The 19012-nt window shown below is 39.4% G+C and overlaps 1 protein-coding gene across 1 annotated transcript in view; it reads right to left on the reverse strand.

Annotated features, from left to right (window-relative positions):
* PREX1 (phosphatidylinositol-3,4,5-trisphosphate dependent Rac exchange factor 1) overlaps positions 1-19012 on the reverse strand; it is a 170850-nt gene that overhangs the window by 10472 nt on the left and 141366 nt on the right. Inside the window, exons 18-31 of the mRNA XM_050907593.1 lie at positions 17342-17490; positions 16337-16422; positions 13875-14011; positions 13252-13423; positions 11736-11923; positions 10832-10993; positions 10064-10274; positions 8589-8847; positions 7329-7535; positions 4800-4888; positions 4322-4404; positions 3605-3695; positions 1723-1851; positions 960-1001 (exon numbers count right to left, since the gene is read on the reverse strand). Of these exons, the coding sequence (XP_050763550.1) occupies positions 960-1001; positions 1723-1851; positions 3605-3695; positions 4322-4404; positions 4800-4888; positions 7329-7535; positions 8589-8847; positions 10064-10274; positions 10832-10993; positions 11736-11923; positions 13252-13423; positions 13875-14011; positions 16337-16422; positions 17342-17490 (2005 nt within the window). The remainder of the gene's footprint in view (positions 1-959; positions 1002-1722; positions 1852-3604; positions 3696-4321; positions 4405-4799; positions 4889-7328; positions 7536-8588; positions 8848-10063; positions 10275-10831; positions 10994-11735; positions 11924-13251; positions 13424-13874; positions 14012-16336; positions 16423-17341; positions 17491-19012) is intronic.

The raw sequence follows: 19012 nt of genomic DNA on the forward strand, positions 1-19012 counted from the left end.
TGGTGCCATAAAGCTGCCATAGCCAGTTCAGTGCCATCTGCTCCTCTGTTCTTTCCAGAGGATGTCCATGGAAATGCTGCAGCGTGTGGGGCACAGGTAGAGACTTAGGGAGTCGTTACATCCGCTATCATTAAAAACAGCCTTTATGGACACCAGACTGACACCACAGGCTGGTTTGGACAGACTCGTGGACCAGCCCTGGCAGGAGCCGAGAGGTGACTTAGAGCCATACAAATCTCTCATCTTCATTCTGTGAAGACTTGAGAATCAAGCCTGGCACAGTGAAATAACAACAGCCTACTCCAGTTATTTATTACCTCATTTTCACACAGAAGTACACCAAGTAGGTGTTTCACTCACAAAAAGACTGCACATTCACTCCTGGGAAAGGCCTGTCCCTTGATCTGCGAGGACAATGTTTTGTGCATGGTAACAGATTAATGATGTCCACAGTGTATTTAGCTGCTGTCTGCATATTTAGGTTCTTAGTCTGCTCCTGGCTAAAATTTCAGTATACACAATCCTAACTCCTAACACGCCTGCTCTGTTTGGAAAGATCACAGAGTCCATGGTCTCACAGAAAGTTGTGCAATAGGTCTCATTTTTGCTGCATGTTCTCACCACAGCAGGAAACAGTAAAGGCCATCTGGGAAGGGGGATTGTACAAAGGAAAAAATGAAGACAGTAAAAAGAAAAACAGTGCTTGTGAAACACCAGCAACCAGCCAGGTAACACAAGCAGCCTACAGTGCATTGAAATAATGTAAACTGAAGAACAGATGTCAGATGCATGGAAAGGTTGCCCTAGATGCAGAGCATGAGAAATGTTAGCATAAAATGCCAGGGAAAAACCTAAATGCTAAGGGAAAACATAACATTCTGATGTATGCACATGCATGCACATAAAACTGTGTTAGGGACTTCTGTATATATGATGTTGAACAAATCAAAACCCCTTACCTGTGCATTTTAACAGGGCCAAAAGCAGCTGATTCTTCCCATCTAAAACAGTGAAGAAAAGGAATGCGCCAGTCAACATGATACCAAGGTAGATTTGACTGCATTTGGTTAACAGCCGCCTCATTCCCTACAATCCCTGGCCCCTGCGTGGCCATTTCTATTTACTCTAGTAGTCCTTACTCGTATAGACATTTTAATGACTGAAAAAGAAACAAGGTGTAAATCAAAGAATTTTACAGGCTAAATGCTCTGTTAACTACCATGAATTATTGGAAACAAATTGCACATGTAGACGAATCCCTAAGGAAGTGATTTCTGTCCAGTGCTTTGCACTGGACTGTAAACATCAGATTCAGGTCCTCTTCCAGTTCAACCAGACTGCAATGGTTTAGGATGTTGTAGTATCTAATTAGCATTCATTTCATTTTGGAATATACCAACCATCTCTCTCTCCATTTTCTAAAAGGGTAAAAAAGAAAAAAAAAGGCACAGGGAAATAGATCAGTCTGATATCATTCTGTCTGAATGGGCTGATGAAATAAAATAAGAAAGAGAAAGTTCTTTGAAATTGCTGCACAGGTGAGATTTTACCATACAGCACTGGGACTCTGCAAACAATAACCTGTTTTACCTGTTCTTCTCTAGAGCCCTGTACAGCCTTATTACAAATTGAGATAAAAATGATAAAATAAACTGCTAAACTTGATTAGATCAAGATCTTTTCTCCCTGAAGCCGATAACAAAGTTTTCCTTATTTACAAACCTTCCACATGTTTCTGTATGATTTCAACAAGGTTCTTGATGCGCAATGGAAGGTTCCATGGATCTTCTTGAATGCTGGCTTGAATATTGTTCCGGCACCTAACTGTGGTTTCTTCCTTCTGTTTAAATTCTAGGAAAAATGGAGTTTGTTAGCCATTAAGGAAATGCTACATAGCTGAGAGTGGCTCATGAGTTATAATGCGTATACAGATGAAAGCAGAGATACAGTGTCAATAGCAACAACTGTGACTGAAAAAGGTTCTTAAACAGATCTAACACAGAAGGAAAAAAAGACTATTCCTATAATCTCATGATCAGCAGTCTCCTAGCATTGTTTTCAGGATTGTGGACTAAAAGTTACGTACATGGATGACCCGCACAGTGAAAGGAGCTCTGCACTACTCACAAAGCACAGAATTCCCTTCTGTTTTCTCTGCCTTTAATAATGTGCAGGCAGCTATATCGGGTAGATCTAGAGTCTCTGGCTGTGCAGAACCAGATCAACTTTCTGGCTGCAGCTGTCACATCCCATAATACTGATGAGACGTCTTTCACCTGATGGAAGCTAATTATTTAATTACAGAGTAGAAGATTTCTTCTCCGTGACTTAGCTATGTAGCTGAGCCAAATACCCCATTGTTGGTGATAAAATGCATAAGCAGACAGAGAAACACAGAAAAACTGTGCCAAATAACTGCTGATGAACAGAAATGGGACAGCATTCAAATCCACATCCGTGACTGAAAGGTGTCTCTGGTAGCTGTTAAACAGACACTTTGGTCCGGGATTCCAGCTGAATGTAAGCAGGGTTTGTCTGTTCCTTAGTGTGATGAATGTGGGATCTTCAGTTAACTTCAGTTAACTAAAAGACTCTCTCAATGTCATTAATCTAGTTTTAATAAATGAGATTCTGTTTAAGCAAAATAAAATAAAGGAAGTTGAACGCAGGGTGTCTGTTATTTCTTCACTTCATTCAAACAGTGCATGGAAAGACTAACAGATATTCTACATAGATGTGAATGTGTTTGTAGAGGTGAGTTCATGTAACAGAACTTCGTAGGAGGTATTTCTGGAGTTAGGGAAAAAAAGCAGAAAAAGCCCTCTTCTGAAGTTTGCCACTGTAACTGAAAAATAGATCTTGTCAAAGGTTAGAGTGGGGGGGCATGGCTACAGCACCTGAAGTATAGTAGGAATAGTAGGAAACATTTCAGATTTCAAGTGGGAAAGGAAATGCAGCAAATGTTCAGAAAATAAAGTCCTGTGTATTTCAGTGAGAGAAGAAACCACATCCTGGGCCCCAAAACCATTAAGACCAAAGTCTCATCATGCTCCCTGAGGAAAAAGAAAACACGGTATCATTTGTTTGCTCTCTATGGGAATCAGTTTTCAAAATAAGTGTCATGTGAGGATGAGTTTACTCTGGCAATTATTCTGCTTTTCTTCAGATGGATAAGTCATTAAACAAACTCAGGCAGAACCTTTTGGTGCCTCAGATCTACAGTGCCCCTCATCAGCTCATTAGCCCCTCATCAGCTTATCAGAGTGTTCATTTACCGTGTCTCTGGCCTATCTCTACCTTGAACTTTTTGAGACACATATCTGGGTTCACATCAAAGGATAGATTTGGAGACTTGTGAAAGAGCTGTGAGGATGCAGCAGCATATAACAGAAAAGTGTTCTGTGTGTTTCAGAAGGAACTCACGTGAAAATGACCTTTTAAGGATGCAAAATTTCAATGGTCAGACACGGTACCTGCCATTAATGTATGACTAGGTAGACTGCATAGTTAAGTAACTCTGTGTGGCCATATAGCATATGTGCATTCATGTTAAGCTCTTAAGTCCTAGCAAATCACTTTATTAAACACAATCAACCTTCTTTACCTTGCAAACTGTGGTCCATTGGAAAGTGCTTGGTTTCTTCAAAGGCCTTAGTTATTACTGGTCCTTTTAGAAGTGCATTGATTGCATCAACCTACAATTGGAATGTTTTCAATCAGTGTTAGTAAGATTTGCAGAAGAAAATCTGAACAGAACTCCTGTGGAAAAATGCAAAAGCCGTTACACTATTTGTCTTTTGGAATGATTTCTCGTTGACAAATAGCATTAAGACTTTCTAAGGATGAACTGCCCTCAAGAGCCTCACATTGAATACAGCATTTTGCACAATGATGATCTACATGCTGATGAGATAAAAGACAATACAAAACAATTCTTTGGTGCTATACATCTATAAAGACATCTGTTGGCTAAACTTGCGAGGACTTTCCTGAGATCTGTAAATGTGATCCATTTAGATCATACAAGGTATTAGAATTTTGTTCACCTTTTCCTTTTTTTCATGAAAGCTTTTTTCCCCTTAGTCTAATGCCTGAGACAAGGCAGGTCAACCTTGCTTAAATCACACAAGACAACGTGCATGTTGACAAAATTGATTCCTCAAACTGTCCTATAATATACTTGCTGACATTGTACCCCAAAATCTTGATAGTTTGCCTTCTCTCAAAATATGATTTCATTAAACAATTCGATACTTCCACTTTCTTGTATTGACATTGATAAAGAGAAAGCAATTCTGTGTAAGAGTAATGCTTTACATACCTGGTTAAAAAGATGTTCCAGACAGCCATGAAGTTTGTCTTGTTTGTCTAAAGGAATCCTCATATCATTGGGAAGCTCATCTCCTAATAAAGGAAAGATGAAAAGCTTTTAACTGTCTTGCAAATGTAATCTGTGATGAGGCCACAGATGACCCAAGCACACCTTCACACTGGAGTGGGTGAAAAATGATTGCTGCTTTATCTCTAATTCATAGATCAAAATACTCATGATTTTTCATATAATGCAAATGTCCAATAACTAAAGAAGCTTATCCCTGCCTAAGACCTCTTCCATACTCCAAATTTACTGTGGTTCATTAGAAAAAGAACAAACCTCTATCTTTACGTTCTTGTGATTAGTTTTGAAGAAACCACATTTGCAACTTAAACATGCAAGTGCTTATAATCAGCGAAGACTTATCAGCTCTACTAAGGCGTCTGGTATGAGAAATATGCATGTAACCTATGCATATACTCACCTGATCCCATCTCATCACTGCCCAAGTAAGAGCTATTACTCCGTACACTGGTGTATGACAACACTGAGTCCCGGTTACTGTTACATTCACTAGAACGAAAAGCAAAGAAGGTGATTGAAAAAAAGCTGTCCTTACACCCAGTCTCTGCTATCCTATCATTCTGGCTTTATTAACACTGCAATCCCCAAAACTAATTCCGTTACGCATGTACAAAAGAAAAACTAATCACATGCAGAACAACCATTAAGCAAGGCCTCTGGGGCTGGCACTGTAAGAGGATGTCTTTTTCCATTTCTGGTGACCACTCAATGCTTAACATATCACCTGGATCCTATAAATAATGAAAATGGACTTCCCACCATGGACCTTATCTGGGTCGCATCATTAAACATGCTCTATGAGCATTGAGTAGGGGAGAAATAATTAAAATCTATGAGATTGAATCTCCACCAAACTCAACATTTGTTACCAATTCTCAGGTTATTACAGCATCCAACTCCAGCATATACTGAAGCTGCAGTAGCACAGATATTGGAAATGGGAGAGGAAACTGAAGGCATCTATACCATCAGAGAATCAGGCACTGCAGATCCTAAAATTATCTCAGGAAGCAGAGGAGTCACTACCATGACTCCTGTGTGAAGTCATTGGCTTCACACCAATGTTGGCTCATGCACACCTGGAAAATTCTAGTATCAATCTCCTCTGTTTAAAGTTCACTTTACGCTAACCATAACTTAATAAAAGTAACCAAAAAGGCTATGGATCTCAGTCTGTCCCCCTCCAATTAAGTGACACAGTGTTTTTAATGGTACAAGCCCCCCCAAAAGCCTACAAAATTCTCCATATTGTCTCTTCCTCTTTTTATTTTAGACTGAGATGAGAAAAAAATACAAGAGCAATTGAAAGAACCCTAACCGGGGTTCTTGCCTGTCCTTTGTTAAACCTATTATCAAAGAAATCTATTTTTTCTGAAGAAGATTAATACTTATGGCAAGTACTCTGCAGTATGAACCGTTACGAAGTTTGAATTACACCTCCAAATGATCCCGGAGAAAGAAGCATGGCTAATGCAAATGAGATATTTTCTTATCTGTAATTTGCTTATTTTTGTAGCTCCTCAGTAGTTTTTCAGATCAAAAACCATCAAAATACATTTTATTCCACCTTGAGTAACTATTATCTGTAATATATGCTTAATTCTCTGCCTCCGTCTAATAAAGATAAGACAGAATAATCTTTCTCATCTTACATTTATGTGTAGAATTTTGGAACAAGTGACAGATCCACAGAGACTGTTTGTGATGTCACTTTGTTACCCAGAATAGATTAGCCTCAATTACAGAAACCATTTAAACTAAACAGCGTTCATAAATGGGATTTCTATTAACAATGCAAGAAATACAGCACATTTCAATAAAAAAGCTTCAGAGCACACGTCCAGATTTAAATCTAGCACAATAAATAGATGGCACAGATCTCAACTTTGTAAGTGCTGGTTCTGTTTCTTTACTGACTTCATACTTGCTGTCCTTGGAGACGTTCAATATTCAACTGGACAAGACCCTGAGCAACCAATCTTGCTGGACCTGTTCTGAGCAAGAGGTTGGACCTTGTGGGCTCCAGAGACCCCTTCCAATGTAAACTGTTCTGATTCTGTCATTTCTGCAGTCCTGCATGAATGTAACGTATTACTACTTACACTGCTACAAAACCAACAGCAAGTAAAGAATCAGGCCTGTAGCGTGGAAGTTTCAAAGACACATCATTCATTCAGGTTACTGTAATCCTCCCAACTCACTGTGAAGTGTCTTTACTCCTTCATATAGGCAAAGTCCTATGGCCTTACTATAAATGTAAAAATGGCCTATTAAGGATGTAAAATTGCAATGGTCAGACATGACTGCAACTTGTTATTCCATTTCTTCTGAAGCTGAGTTTCCAAATGTTTCCTCCCAAGAAAGATTTGGAGTGTGTGAGATTTCCTTTGGTAGCAAATATTCCTGGAGAAGCAGCAGTCAATCATGTCCCAAAAACAAGATTTTGAGACACCTGAATAAACATTTGCATTTGTGGTTTCAAAGGCCCATTAAAAATAAAAAACTCAATGTCCATTTCTGTTTCTCAGTGTCTTAGACTTTTGGGAAAATTGTTTGCAGAACTGAATGGAAACATCCTCTTACAATAGTAGCTATTATAAGACCAAGCAGTCTGTAAACTCTGCTGAGCTTCTGTAGTTTCCAGCTATACGATATAGAAAGGGAAAGTCACACTAGACCTATTTATTTCATTTTATTCAATTTTCTAGAAGCGTTAGTATTTTGGCATTGTTTTGAGGAAAGGTTTTTTGCTGTATATGTCTCCATGGTAATAAATGTAATGAAATAACTACAGCTAGTGAATACTTTACTAAGTGAATATAGAATAATTGACTGACTGGAAAATAACCTGCTTGTTGAATCCATACCCGGATTAGAACTTCGAAACATTATATCAGTAAGGTAGAAGTGGCACAATCTTCAGACTAACCTGTAGGAGTCTCTGAAACTCATTGTGTCATGTCCAGAGTCTTCCTGGTCCTCCTCAGAAACTTTGAAACAGACCTTCTTGATTCCACCATGCTCAGCTTTGTCAGGATCGCTCTCTTCTGTTCCCAGGGAAGGTGAAGATGTCTCCTCAGTAGATGGTGGCTCACAGGCACCACCTTCTGTAGGTTCTGTTATGGTGGACAAAAGTCTGCAAAAGCAGAACATACAGCTCTCAGGGACTGGTGGGTAGGCTTACAATGACGTATAATGACTAAGGCTGGAATTCAGCTACGTGAAATCAAAAGCAACCTTGCCTGCACTCTACATAGACTACAGCTATGTAAAATTGCGAGCTCTGAAAGAGGTTCATTGAAATCCATGAAGCTCAGTTCACAAAAGGTCCTGTTTCCATAGGCACCCTACCTCCACAAGGTATAGCTTAATCACTGTAACCATGGTGGCCTGATAGGGCTCTGTTTTTAATTTGCCAAAGTCCTCATGTTCTCCATCCAAGGCGCTGGGTTTCTCCTCTGAGGCAGTGCCTCAGCTCGCTGGCTCTACCCAGCAGCTACCACCCTTTCTAAAACATGTTTGAGCCAAGGCTCCACATGCTTTCCAGTCACTTGGAGATTTTGGTGGACGATGGGCTGTTCTGTTTTGTTACTGGGATTCCTGGAAGTGGCTGTGAGTGGCTTAGGGCATCTTATGGCCTCCTCCCACACACATCACCCCTGCAGTCCCTGCTACCAAACCCCTACCAGTTATGCACAGTACACAGACGCACTACTCAAATCCTTCATTACTGCTACTAGGAGACCCATGATGAGAAAGAGAAAAAGAAAAAGACAAACAGAGGAAAGGAAAACATTGGTGCCATAGCGAAAGCTGCCTGAAATCACAAGTTTTGCTTAGTCTCCCTTATGACAGACAAAATCTCAAGGGTAGGGACTATGTCTATATGGAATTCCAAAACCGCTGTTGGCACCAAAAAGATTCTTATATTGGAATATATAGTAAGCAAACCAGTGGCTGTTGAATTCAGGTAGACTTTTAGGAGCAAAGAACAATAAATACATTGGTGGATCTGCACAGGAGTAGGTTTGACACAACCAGCAAGGACCTGTCATGCGAGTGCATGTCTGAATTAGGTGAGTATAAGAGTGTAACAGCTGGGGCCGACAGGCACAACGTGTTTTCTGAGCTTAATGCCTCCATTTTATCAGAATTGCTCTCTGCAGTGCATACAGGATTCTTTACTCACTTATTTATCTGAATGACATATTGCTTCATTTCCTTCACTGCAATGTCAAGTTTGTTAAAAAGGTGCAAGTATGAGTCCTGTATCTCCCGATCTTCCTGTTTCAGCAGAAAACTGAGTCCCCTTTCTTCCTGAATTGTTCCTCCATTCTGCTGGCCAAAGCTACCATCAAGATCTCCATCCTCTGGGGTCAGACATCTCCAGGATGGTGCAGCCATAGTGGTGATGCAATGCTGAGTATATGAGACTGGATTTAAGGTACCTGCTAAACATTGAATGGTCTAGTTAGTATGGCTCTCATGACTTTCCCCACTCCATCCCAATAATGATAGTTTAGGATAGGTGGAATTTTAACAGGAAGAAATAAAATTTCACAGAATTATTTTATATAATTACATTCCATGACAAAAAACATTCTTTAAAAAAAGAAAAAGAGAAAGTGGTTTTTTTCCTGGCATGCCAACTAGATGTTTTGAATCTACTGCAGTCCAGAAACAGGTTAAATTATGGAAGTGAGTCCACACATATACTCATATACACAACATGGACAGTATCTAAAAGCATTTGTTGAAATGTTAATGAATTCAGGTTCTCAGGAGTTGGTCTGTGTTATTATTCCAGCTTTACAAACATTTACACACACACACACACACATATATATAAAGAAAGAGGATTATGTCCTTACAGAAGATAAATAAAATTCCTTTTCATTTAAAAATACTAACTGTTTTGGTATGGTACTTTGCTAACCACCTTAGCTAGCATTAAAAATACTATGGAATTTTAATATCTTCAAGTGAGCAGGGCTTCTTTATCAACCTCATTTTGAATAGTCAATGCCATTCTTCAGAAGATTGGTTAGTCTACACTTCCTTGTGTCTCTTCCAAACATTCCTGCACTCTGACCTTCACAAGACAATGAATCAGAAGCATATTAGGAGAGATCATGATGCAGAAATTTGGAACTCAAATAATCGGGTTGTAGCACAAATGCTATGTAGCAGCTATTTATCAGAAAATAGATCCCCGTGACAGGGTAGAGGCTTTCAGCTCCAATGCATGGAATTTATTTAGTAATGACAAAAGAAAAGAGCACTACAATCTGATTGACTCATGTTTTCCCCCTGAATGTAGCCTCTCTTCACAGCACTAGCATGACTATCAGCCCCCATTCACTTTTCTTTTCATCAGTAAGCCACGTCTACTAAGTGCAAACAATACTCCAGGACACTTAACTATCATGAGATGACCGCACTGCTTAGCTAGTAAAAACATTTGACCTGAAGCCTCTCTATGCTTAAAGGTATTACTATTTTACAACACAAGGAGGCTGTCATTTTACTGTAAAATTTTAAGGAGGAAAAAAGGGTACCGGCAAGACTGTATTTCTTTGGAACTTATTTTGACCTTGCTGGGCAGTGGAAAGACACAACATTTTATGCAGATAAAATCAGGATGATTTGAAAGTTAATTATCACCTTGTTCTGGATCAAGACCAATAATAGAGGGTTTCCGTCCAATGCGAATGCTGAACGACCTCCCTGCTGAGGTAGTGTTTTTGGGGTATGATACCTCCATGAGGTTAATATGGCAGTTGGTGGGGCAGAAATCCATGCTGTTGAGGGAATGTGGTTCCATGATGGCTTGTTTGAAGGCTGGGCTCACCTTTGTTTTCAATTCATCTGCAAACTGGGAGAAATAAAGCAAGCGTGTGCTACTTCACTTGCAAAAAGTTATGATGCAATACAGACAATCCTTTTCTCTTCCTGCCTCCTATTCCAGAACCATATGATTTCTGCTGCAGCTGGAATAACACATTAAAAAAAAAAGCTCATAAAACAACAAATGAAAGCAATTAGCTATAACTTCTAGGACTTTCTTTCAAACAGCTCAGGTAACTGCACAAAAAAGCACACATAGTTTGTTTACACTACGATACACGGTACTTATGTTCATGTTAAATCAGACACTGATCATTCTGTTGTCATATTTATTCACTGATATGGTGGAAATGAACCTGCAACAATATGTTATAACCCACTGCTCTGACAAGCTGAAAGGAGTGATTTACAGATAAGGTCTTTTTTCCTCAAAACTTGCAATTTCAGTAACTTGCAGAGCTGTTTTCATGCCTCTAGGACACCTACCTCTAAAGCAGTTTGGATTCATTAATAAAGAATACTAAGACCCAGTTATCACAATGAATGACTGTCTTGAGACTTCACCAATAACTAGTAGTGTTGTACCTCTTGGTAGTTTGCGAGCCTTCTGCTAATGCTTTCCAGCTTAGTGTCACAGATTTGCCGGAATTCATACTGGGGCATGGTGGCCACAGCACTGCTTAGGGATATAAGTCTTTTGCAATTCCTTACGAAGTGATTGTCCTCTGCAGCAAAGGCCTCTAAAATCTAAACAAAAAGACAGGATGTCAATGATATGAGACTTGACAGTGAGGGAAAATACACTTTTCTTCCATTAAGTGACAAAGCCCCCATGCTGTCATGGTTGAATAAAGCTGCCTTCAGAACAAGGTGCCTTTATTACCACCTGAGAACCACTATCATGTCTAATCCCCAGAGTCATAAAACATTCCTCAAAAAATTTTAGAATAATTGAAGTGGATCAAAATATCCACTGTGCACTGTCAAAGTTACCTGCTCTGGCGTACTTTCATGGGACATAACAATAATGTTACTGGGATGTGACACAAACATTTACTATTAGCTCATTATTGTCACAGACGACCAAAATACTAAGTGCATTGCTGCTTTCCAATAGCAGCAGTTCTACTTGATTCCTTTAATGACCCATCCAGCCTATCAGATGGGAAAAAGCTGCTTGATTTTCTTCCAAGGTAAAGCAAATTCTTGCCTGAAAGAGTATGTTACCAGACAGATAAAAGCGAGAATTCCACAGCTGAGGGTTCCCCTCCCTCTACCTTAACAGCTGAAATCCTGGAAGCATTTGCTGACTTGCTCATACCAAACGAGCTATTATAACTTGGTGTATTCTAATTAAGAAAACTCCAAGCAGGGTTGAGAAGACCATGTGCTACCTCATCTGAAGAGCCAAGCCACCAGAGAAATGCCTATATTATTGGCTTCCCTGTTCTGTTTAGGAATGAAGCTGGCCATGTATGTTTTCCAGTACCTTTGCAGTGAGATTGAAGCAACCTTTTGGTTCCACAATCTTCTCCAGGACAAAGGATTTGATTCCTGCACTGCTGACATATTCGTACACCACCCCATGCTCCAGGTGGGTGTTATCCACAGTCAGGCTAATGAGAGGTGTTTCTTCACCAATGACCAGTGGAGAGCTGATGGTCTGTGGTGTCTGAACTGGAACCAAAATAAGTCATTAGAGGTGTTTGGCAGCACACATGAATACAGGCATGCATAGGGAAGAGAAACCTGTTGAGAGGTATTATTAAATGCCAAGACACAAAGACACAACCTTTGGCTCAAGGAGTCTCTGAACTATATACTGCTAGAGGCTGGGAGAATATTCTGAGGAAGATACTTTCTGTTGGCCACTGCTGGAGACAGTCATAGAGGGTTAGACAATCCACATGCTCCAATCCACATTCTGATGTTCTTCCGTGTGTGCATGCACACATCCATGCACAGGACACTACTTTCAGTTCTGTTCAGCATTCAGACACACAGACCCCAGCAGAAGCTTTCAAAGGGAAGTATGTTAATCTCAGAGTCTTGTTTGCAATGACCCTCTGGAGGACTGCCACTTTTCTGTCCAATTTTGGGAAATGGTCCAGATGCATTTTCTGTGCAGCTCTAAGACTGAGATGGTAGGGCAGGGGTGGGGTGAGGAGATAACATTTTTTACACACAGCAATGCTATTGTCACCAGAGAACGGATTTAAATTATAGTCAGATTGAGATTTGCCAGAGAATTGCTCACATGCCTCTACCAGGGCACTGCTCCAGCTGTTCCACCATGGAGCTGCACTGTTTGACCATTAGATTACCAGGCTCATCAGACCTTAGATGGGATCCACGCAGATGTGCATCTGTTCCCGGAGAAGTTGCCAATGGCATTCAGAGAGTCCAGGCTCAGCCCTTTGGATTGAATCTGGCTTCAGTATTCTCCCCTAACATCTACTTTTCCGAATAAGCTCTCAACATGAAGGTAAAGCAGTGGTTTTTTTATGAGTTACACTTTTCCGAGTTGGAGGAAATACACGCACACCTTTTGCTGACACAGTGGTAAAATGCTCTGAAAACTGGCTCCAAATCAAGGTAATTTAAAATCTTAATCTTTAATCTTAAATTACAGAAAACATAGATTATTCTAGGTGGAGTCACTTGTAGACCTTCCCTCTCCAGCTGCTACTGCCCATAAATTCCTGGTTTGCAGGGGCTACCAAATGATTCTAAAAATGCTGAGCCTTTTCATTCCAGAAACTGGCTCTCTTGTAAAGATCAGAGAGTCACAGGGGTATGATTTCTATGTGTATCTCAATTTTTTCTTCTCCTGAATAAACTGCAGCATAAGAGTACTTCCTCTGGCAGACGTCATTCTATTACAAAGCTTTACTAAGACAAGAGATATTCTAGAATAATAATTACACTTTATATTTCTACTGCAGCTTTCCTTCCTGAAGCCCCTGAATCGTCCCTAGGTTTCCTACCCCCATGAGAATCTTTACCTGATTCCTGTTGGCTATTTTGAAGGGGATCCAATTCTGCACCTCCTTCCAGTGAAGAGTCTTCTTTGCCGGAGCCAGGATGACTGCCATTCAGATATGCAGTGGATGCTGCTTGCTGAACTCTGTCCTCTTCAGCGTCTTCATGTGTTCTGTACACCCACTGGTACAATCCCTTTCAAGAGATATAGGCTTCAGCTACAACTTTGTAAAAATGCCCAATCTTTATATGTTTGGACTACAAAGGTGAATCTAGCTATCAATTTTATATCTTCCAGGTTGGTTGAAATATCAACATTCCCCCAGCTTTCCTCTGAACTTCAGAGACTATAAAATCTAGATCTATATCTGGGTGAACTTCTAGTTTTAGCAATAGTTAATAGTATTTAGTACTGTGTGCAGTGTATGAATTGGCATACATATTATTTGTAGATGTTTTGCAACTATAGGCAACTGTAATCAGCTCCCTCAGTTATACTAGGACCTTGGCATGGGAGTAAATAAGTCAAGAGAGACACGTATACATTGTTTTTCTGAATATTTAGTAAGCATAAAAGCACAGAAGAAGGAGAGGACAGAAGAAAGGCAGGAATTAATGTACTTCCTTTGAGGTTTTGTATTCATACCAGTGCTTCCTGTTGTCTGGTCCTATAGGCTGTAAAGTGCTCCAGAACTTCCATATAATTTCCATGTGTTGCATTATTCCCATTAACTTTCAAAATACACTGCCCCGGATGAAGGCCTACAGCTGCAGCCTCAGAACCTGAAAAATCAACGGGAGAGGAGTTAGACAGTAAAGCCATCTGACTCTGGAAGAGAAAACTGGAAAGTTTGCAAAGGGTTTCTGGTTAAGAAGAGTAAGAAGAGCTAGTTGAATGCTGTCATGCTTTTGCTACTAAGTATATTCTGAGAGCTTTGTTGTATAAGGAAAACATCATGCATCTATCCTTCATATTTTCAGTAGTGCTGGGAAAAACAGAGACCTCCTAGATCTAAATGCATTCATGCTAGAAATTGAAATTCCTGTGGGAAATCATTTGGGATTCTTATATGGCTCTTCTAGCCTTATGATTACATTAGCTGAGGTCTTGCTTAAATGTAAACAGTTATATTTGTTTCAGTTTGTTGCACTTGCAAGATACTTGCATGTTATGCAATTTACCATGGTCTAAGAAAAAGACTATGATGTACTTAAAACTAGAGTAAGTCTAGAGTGCAATAACCAACTTCAATGGATTTATTTCAGATTCATGTGAACAACACTCAGAGCCAAATCCAGCTCCTAGAAATCTACAGTTAAGGTGATTAACTTTTTTAAGGCGTCATCATTTAAAATTCACACAGTTTTATTCCAAATGCAATTTGTCTTTTGCTAGCAAAATCCTGAAAAAGGAGAATCTAGCTGGCACTTCTAGTTTGCACTCTTCAGACTGTTAAAAAGTGGCTATACATCCTGGTTTCGGCTGCGATGGAGTTAATTTTCTTCCTAGTAGCTGGTACAGTGCTGTGTTTTGGATTTAGTGTGAGAATGATGTTGATAACATGCTGATGTTTTAGTTGTTGCTAAGTAGCGCTTATCTTAAGTCAAGGATTTTTCAGTTTCCCATGCTCTGCCAGCAAGCAGGTGTGCAAGAAGCTGGGAGGGAGCATGGCCAGGACAGCTGACCTGAACTAGCCCAAAGGATATTCCATACCATAGAACATCATGCCCAGTATATAAACAGGGGGGAGTTGGCCAGGAGGGGCGGGTCGCTGCTGGGGCATCGGTCAGCGGGTGGTGAGCAATTGCATTGTGCATCACTTGTCTTTTCTTGGGTCTAATTTCTTTTTTTTGTTATATCCCTTTTCATTACAATTATTATTATTATATTATTATTCTTAGTAGTGTATTTTATTTTACTTTAGTTATTAAACTGTTCTTATCTCAACCCACGAGTTTTACTTTTTTTTTTTCCTCCTCCTCCCCACCCCACTAGGAGGGGGGAGGGGGAAGCGGCTGCGTGGTGCTTAGTTGCTGGCTGGGGTTAAACCATGACACTATAGGTGCTGTTATGAAAGAGTGTAATAAATGTGTCTCCCTGAGAACATTGTTTGTTGCATTTGGGTGCTGCCTGTTGTCTGTATACTAACGGCACGTATCTGGATATATGTATTTGTTCTGAAGGAAGGAAGTGGTACATGTCTGAAAGGTCACATTTTCTGTATCTGCTGAAAATAAAGGTTAGAGCTGTGCTTTATTTGTAGCTCAGTTCACATTTCAGTTACAGAAGTAGTAAATATCTCTGTCAAACTGTGTTTTCTCCTTTTAAAAAGACCAAGGAAAGCAGTTCGCCTCTATCTTATATTGGTAATTTACAGCAGTATAAGCCAATGTAACGGGAGAAGTAGTCTTCAAGTCCTATATCATACTTTGTGATGTCCATTAAGAAACATGATCTGCCTACCAACCTGCTGATCCCACAGCACATTCAGAACTATGGTGATCCAAACTGTGGCTGACCACAGGCAAAAATGTTGAGGAAGCAACAGACAGCGTTACACCTCAACTTTTTCTCAGCCACCTCAGTTTTAAATTTTTCTTCCCTGTGGCTGTAAAGCTCTATCTCAGTAGTCTTAGAAGAAACAAGGTTAGGTTCACTAAGCAAGCACATTTCTAGCTTGCAAGAGCTCAAGTGATAATGCTTTCTCAAGAGTCTTTCCACAGTATCATGCATTGCAGTATCACCAAGTTTCTTCTACTGTAGAATTAAGTTATTCCTTGTTTTGTGTTGATGGGATTAGTGACCCAACACTCAGTTCATAATAACGATACCATTTTCTTAGACTGTATTTAGATTATAGGCACTTTGAGGCAGGAACTATCTCGTTCTATGATTTTATATACGAGTGTGATCCTTCTCTATGACAGGGGTTCCTAGTCATTATGGTCATTAAAGTAAGTTGTCAGAACTTGTTTAGAACAAGTTTGACAATGAAACCTGGATCTGTCTTGATTGATAGATATATATATACACACACACTTCATATACACATGTATATATATTTAGCTGTACTCCAAGCTTAACTGTACCACAGCCTTTCTACTTACCTCTTCCTACTGCATGAACATATGGTGGTGCTGCTCCCCGTATCTGAAAGCAAAGTGCTTCAGGACAATCTGGGATTTTAATAATCCTGCAGGTAAATCACGGAGAAGAGAAAGCAGCATTTTAAGTTAGGCTGCCAGAGCTCTGGGCAGTTCTAACAGCATCTTTCCCTGGCATTCACAACCGTGTTTTGGATTAAAGAAAGCACCCACATAGCTTAAAATAAATAACAAATAAATAGAACTGAATAAATCATCCACTCCATTTTCATTCTCCAAGGCAGACAGGAGATTCTCTTTGTTAATTAAAAGTTGGCACTTCCAAATTTATTACATCTTTAAGTAAATAACACAGGACAGAAACTTTCTATGGTATTTATATTCACTTCCATTTCTAGGCAAACTTCAGTGCAGCTGTGCTGACTTATACCAGATGAGGATCTTTTCCATTAAAAAAAAAAAAAGACTGGACAAGACACCCTGGACTAGAATTCAACACCAAGTGCTCATTGAGACGTTGAATTCTATGGCAAATTCTGGGATTACAGAATCTAATAATTCACAAGACATTAACAGGGCCAAGCCTCATTATAAGATACAATAATGGACTGAAAAAACTCTAAGGGTTGATATCGTTAAGAGTCATCCAAAAATAAGCCAAGCTTTAATGGGGTGGAAATTACTTTCCCTTGCACATATATTAGAGTCTGGGAAGCTTCACACCTGAGACAGAATGACAATCCTTATGATTCAGTTCTGTTTGTGCACAAGGAAGCCAAAAATTAACTGCAGTATAAAGAGAATATATCCTAACCTGTTCTAGAAGCACAAAGTTCATCACTAAAAACAACCTGTGACTCTTGTATCTTTCATTTATGTCATTTGTTTTCCCATTGAACAGCTTCTGCATAGCAAAATGTTTACAGTTTTCACTACAAACTGTAAGAGAAATATGTAGTAATTGACATTTCTAGATAATCTTCTCTGTCTGCCCATCTTGGCACTTACTCTTTTGATTTTGTGGCTACCAGAAGCCTAAGCGGCCTTCGTGAGCAGAAGGACTGGTTTAAGATGGCTTCCACTTCTGAAAACGGGCGTAGAAATATTAAGTCCTCATTGATGGAATAGATTTTTCTTCCTGTCTGCAGGCCAGCCATCTGCAAATGAAACAAACACCACAGAAAACTTTGGATCATTGGCAGCACCTCTGAAAGTTCAGGCTCCAAGGTTCAACTGTCCTCTACTTACGGATGTTCCTAGGATTATTGTCACATGGAATACCGTATATACAGTGTTAGTTCACCAAATCATTTGTCAGTCACCCTTAAAGTTGTCTGCATTTACAGAAAACAAAGAGATTTCACCAATATCTGTACAAATATGCCACTCCACAGATATATCTTAGTTTGCAACAGATATATCTTTGTACTTTTCTGCTACAATTTTTTTAATAGGGGACTACTAAAAAAGGAGACTATAAAAAAAAGGGGGGCAGGACTAAAAAATAGGGGACTATAATAGACTGGCTGCGATACCCAGTGAGATACAGAAGTGTGACTTCCACAACTTACAGCTCAGGCACAGGGAGCCAAGAACATCGTTTTCAATCACTAGCCATGCAAAACCAATCTATACCTAGTCACATAAGTAAATGTAACCTGTTTTTAAGTGGTGGTAAAAACCTGTCTCCGCTTTAAGTGAAGTACTTCATCAGCCTAAAAAGCTACAAGATTTTCATTTTAATTCCTAGCTTTTGCACCTAACTTTAGTTACTTGGCAATGGTCACACAGGAAGTCAGAGACAGATCCAATGACAGAATCGAGATCCCCTGTTCTGCCCACTGGACAATAACCCTAAACATACCTCTTGATGACCTATACCAGTTAAAATGTGACATAGCAGCACTTAGACTAAGTGCTAGGATATCAAGGAAATATAAAATTCCCTTTAATGGAGTAAAAAGAAAAAAAAAAAAATTATTAACCCTTCCCAGGTCAGAATTACTTCCTATCCCTTCAAGGTCCAGCAGTTGGGCTTTCTTCTAAATGTGACAAACCCTTTTCCTATTCTGCCTGGAATCCATTGACAAATTTCTTGACTTGGAAAAAGGAGGTCTAAACAGTACGACTCCCACATATGAAATTTGACCTGTTGCAAAAATGAATCTGGAAATGCAGGACTGGAAAACCCTGCTGACTATGTCTACACATGGCTTGGGTTTTCCTAAATATATTTTGTGGTCTGAAAGTCACAGATCAGTTTACCTACAAAAACCTTTTTTTCTCATATCAAAGCTATTAAAAGGAAAAACTACAAAGTGCCCTCCTTGATTTAATTCTCAAGCTCTCTACAGTTGACAATGTCCTCTTCTGTGCCTGGAAATAACATTTTTCATCTTTCTTTTTTTGTAAATAAACTCTAAAGTGGATAATAGGGATAAATAGCAACAGAGATTTTAACTTAAGATAGAATTTGACAAACTTTGATTTATAATTCAATGGAAATGTTTCTGCTATTTGCATTTACTTCCAGTGATGAGTTTATTATAAAGTAATAATTATTATATAAATTTCTAAAGTCGCTACGTTTTAGGCCTGATTTTCCGACAGTAGCTCATGCGCTTAATGTATGTGCAATTAGCTAAACTCTTTGCATACCTGCAATCATTCTACCTGTGG

Source organism: Gymnogyps californianus, chromosome 17, assembly GCF_018139145.2.
Source record: "Gymnogyps californianus isolate 813 chromosome 17, ASM1813914v2, whole genome shotgun sequence".
Lineage (NCBI taxonomy): Eukaryota > Metazoa > Chordata > Aves > Accipitriformes > Cathartidae > Gymnogyps > Gymnogyps californianus.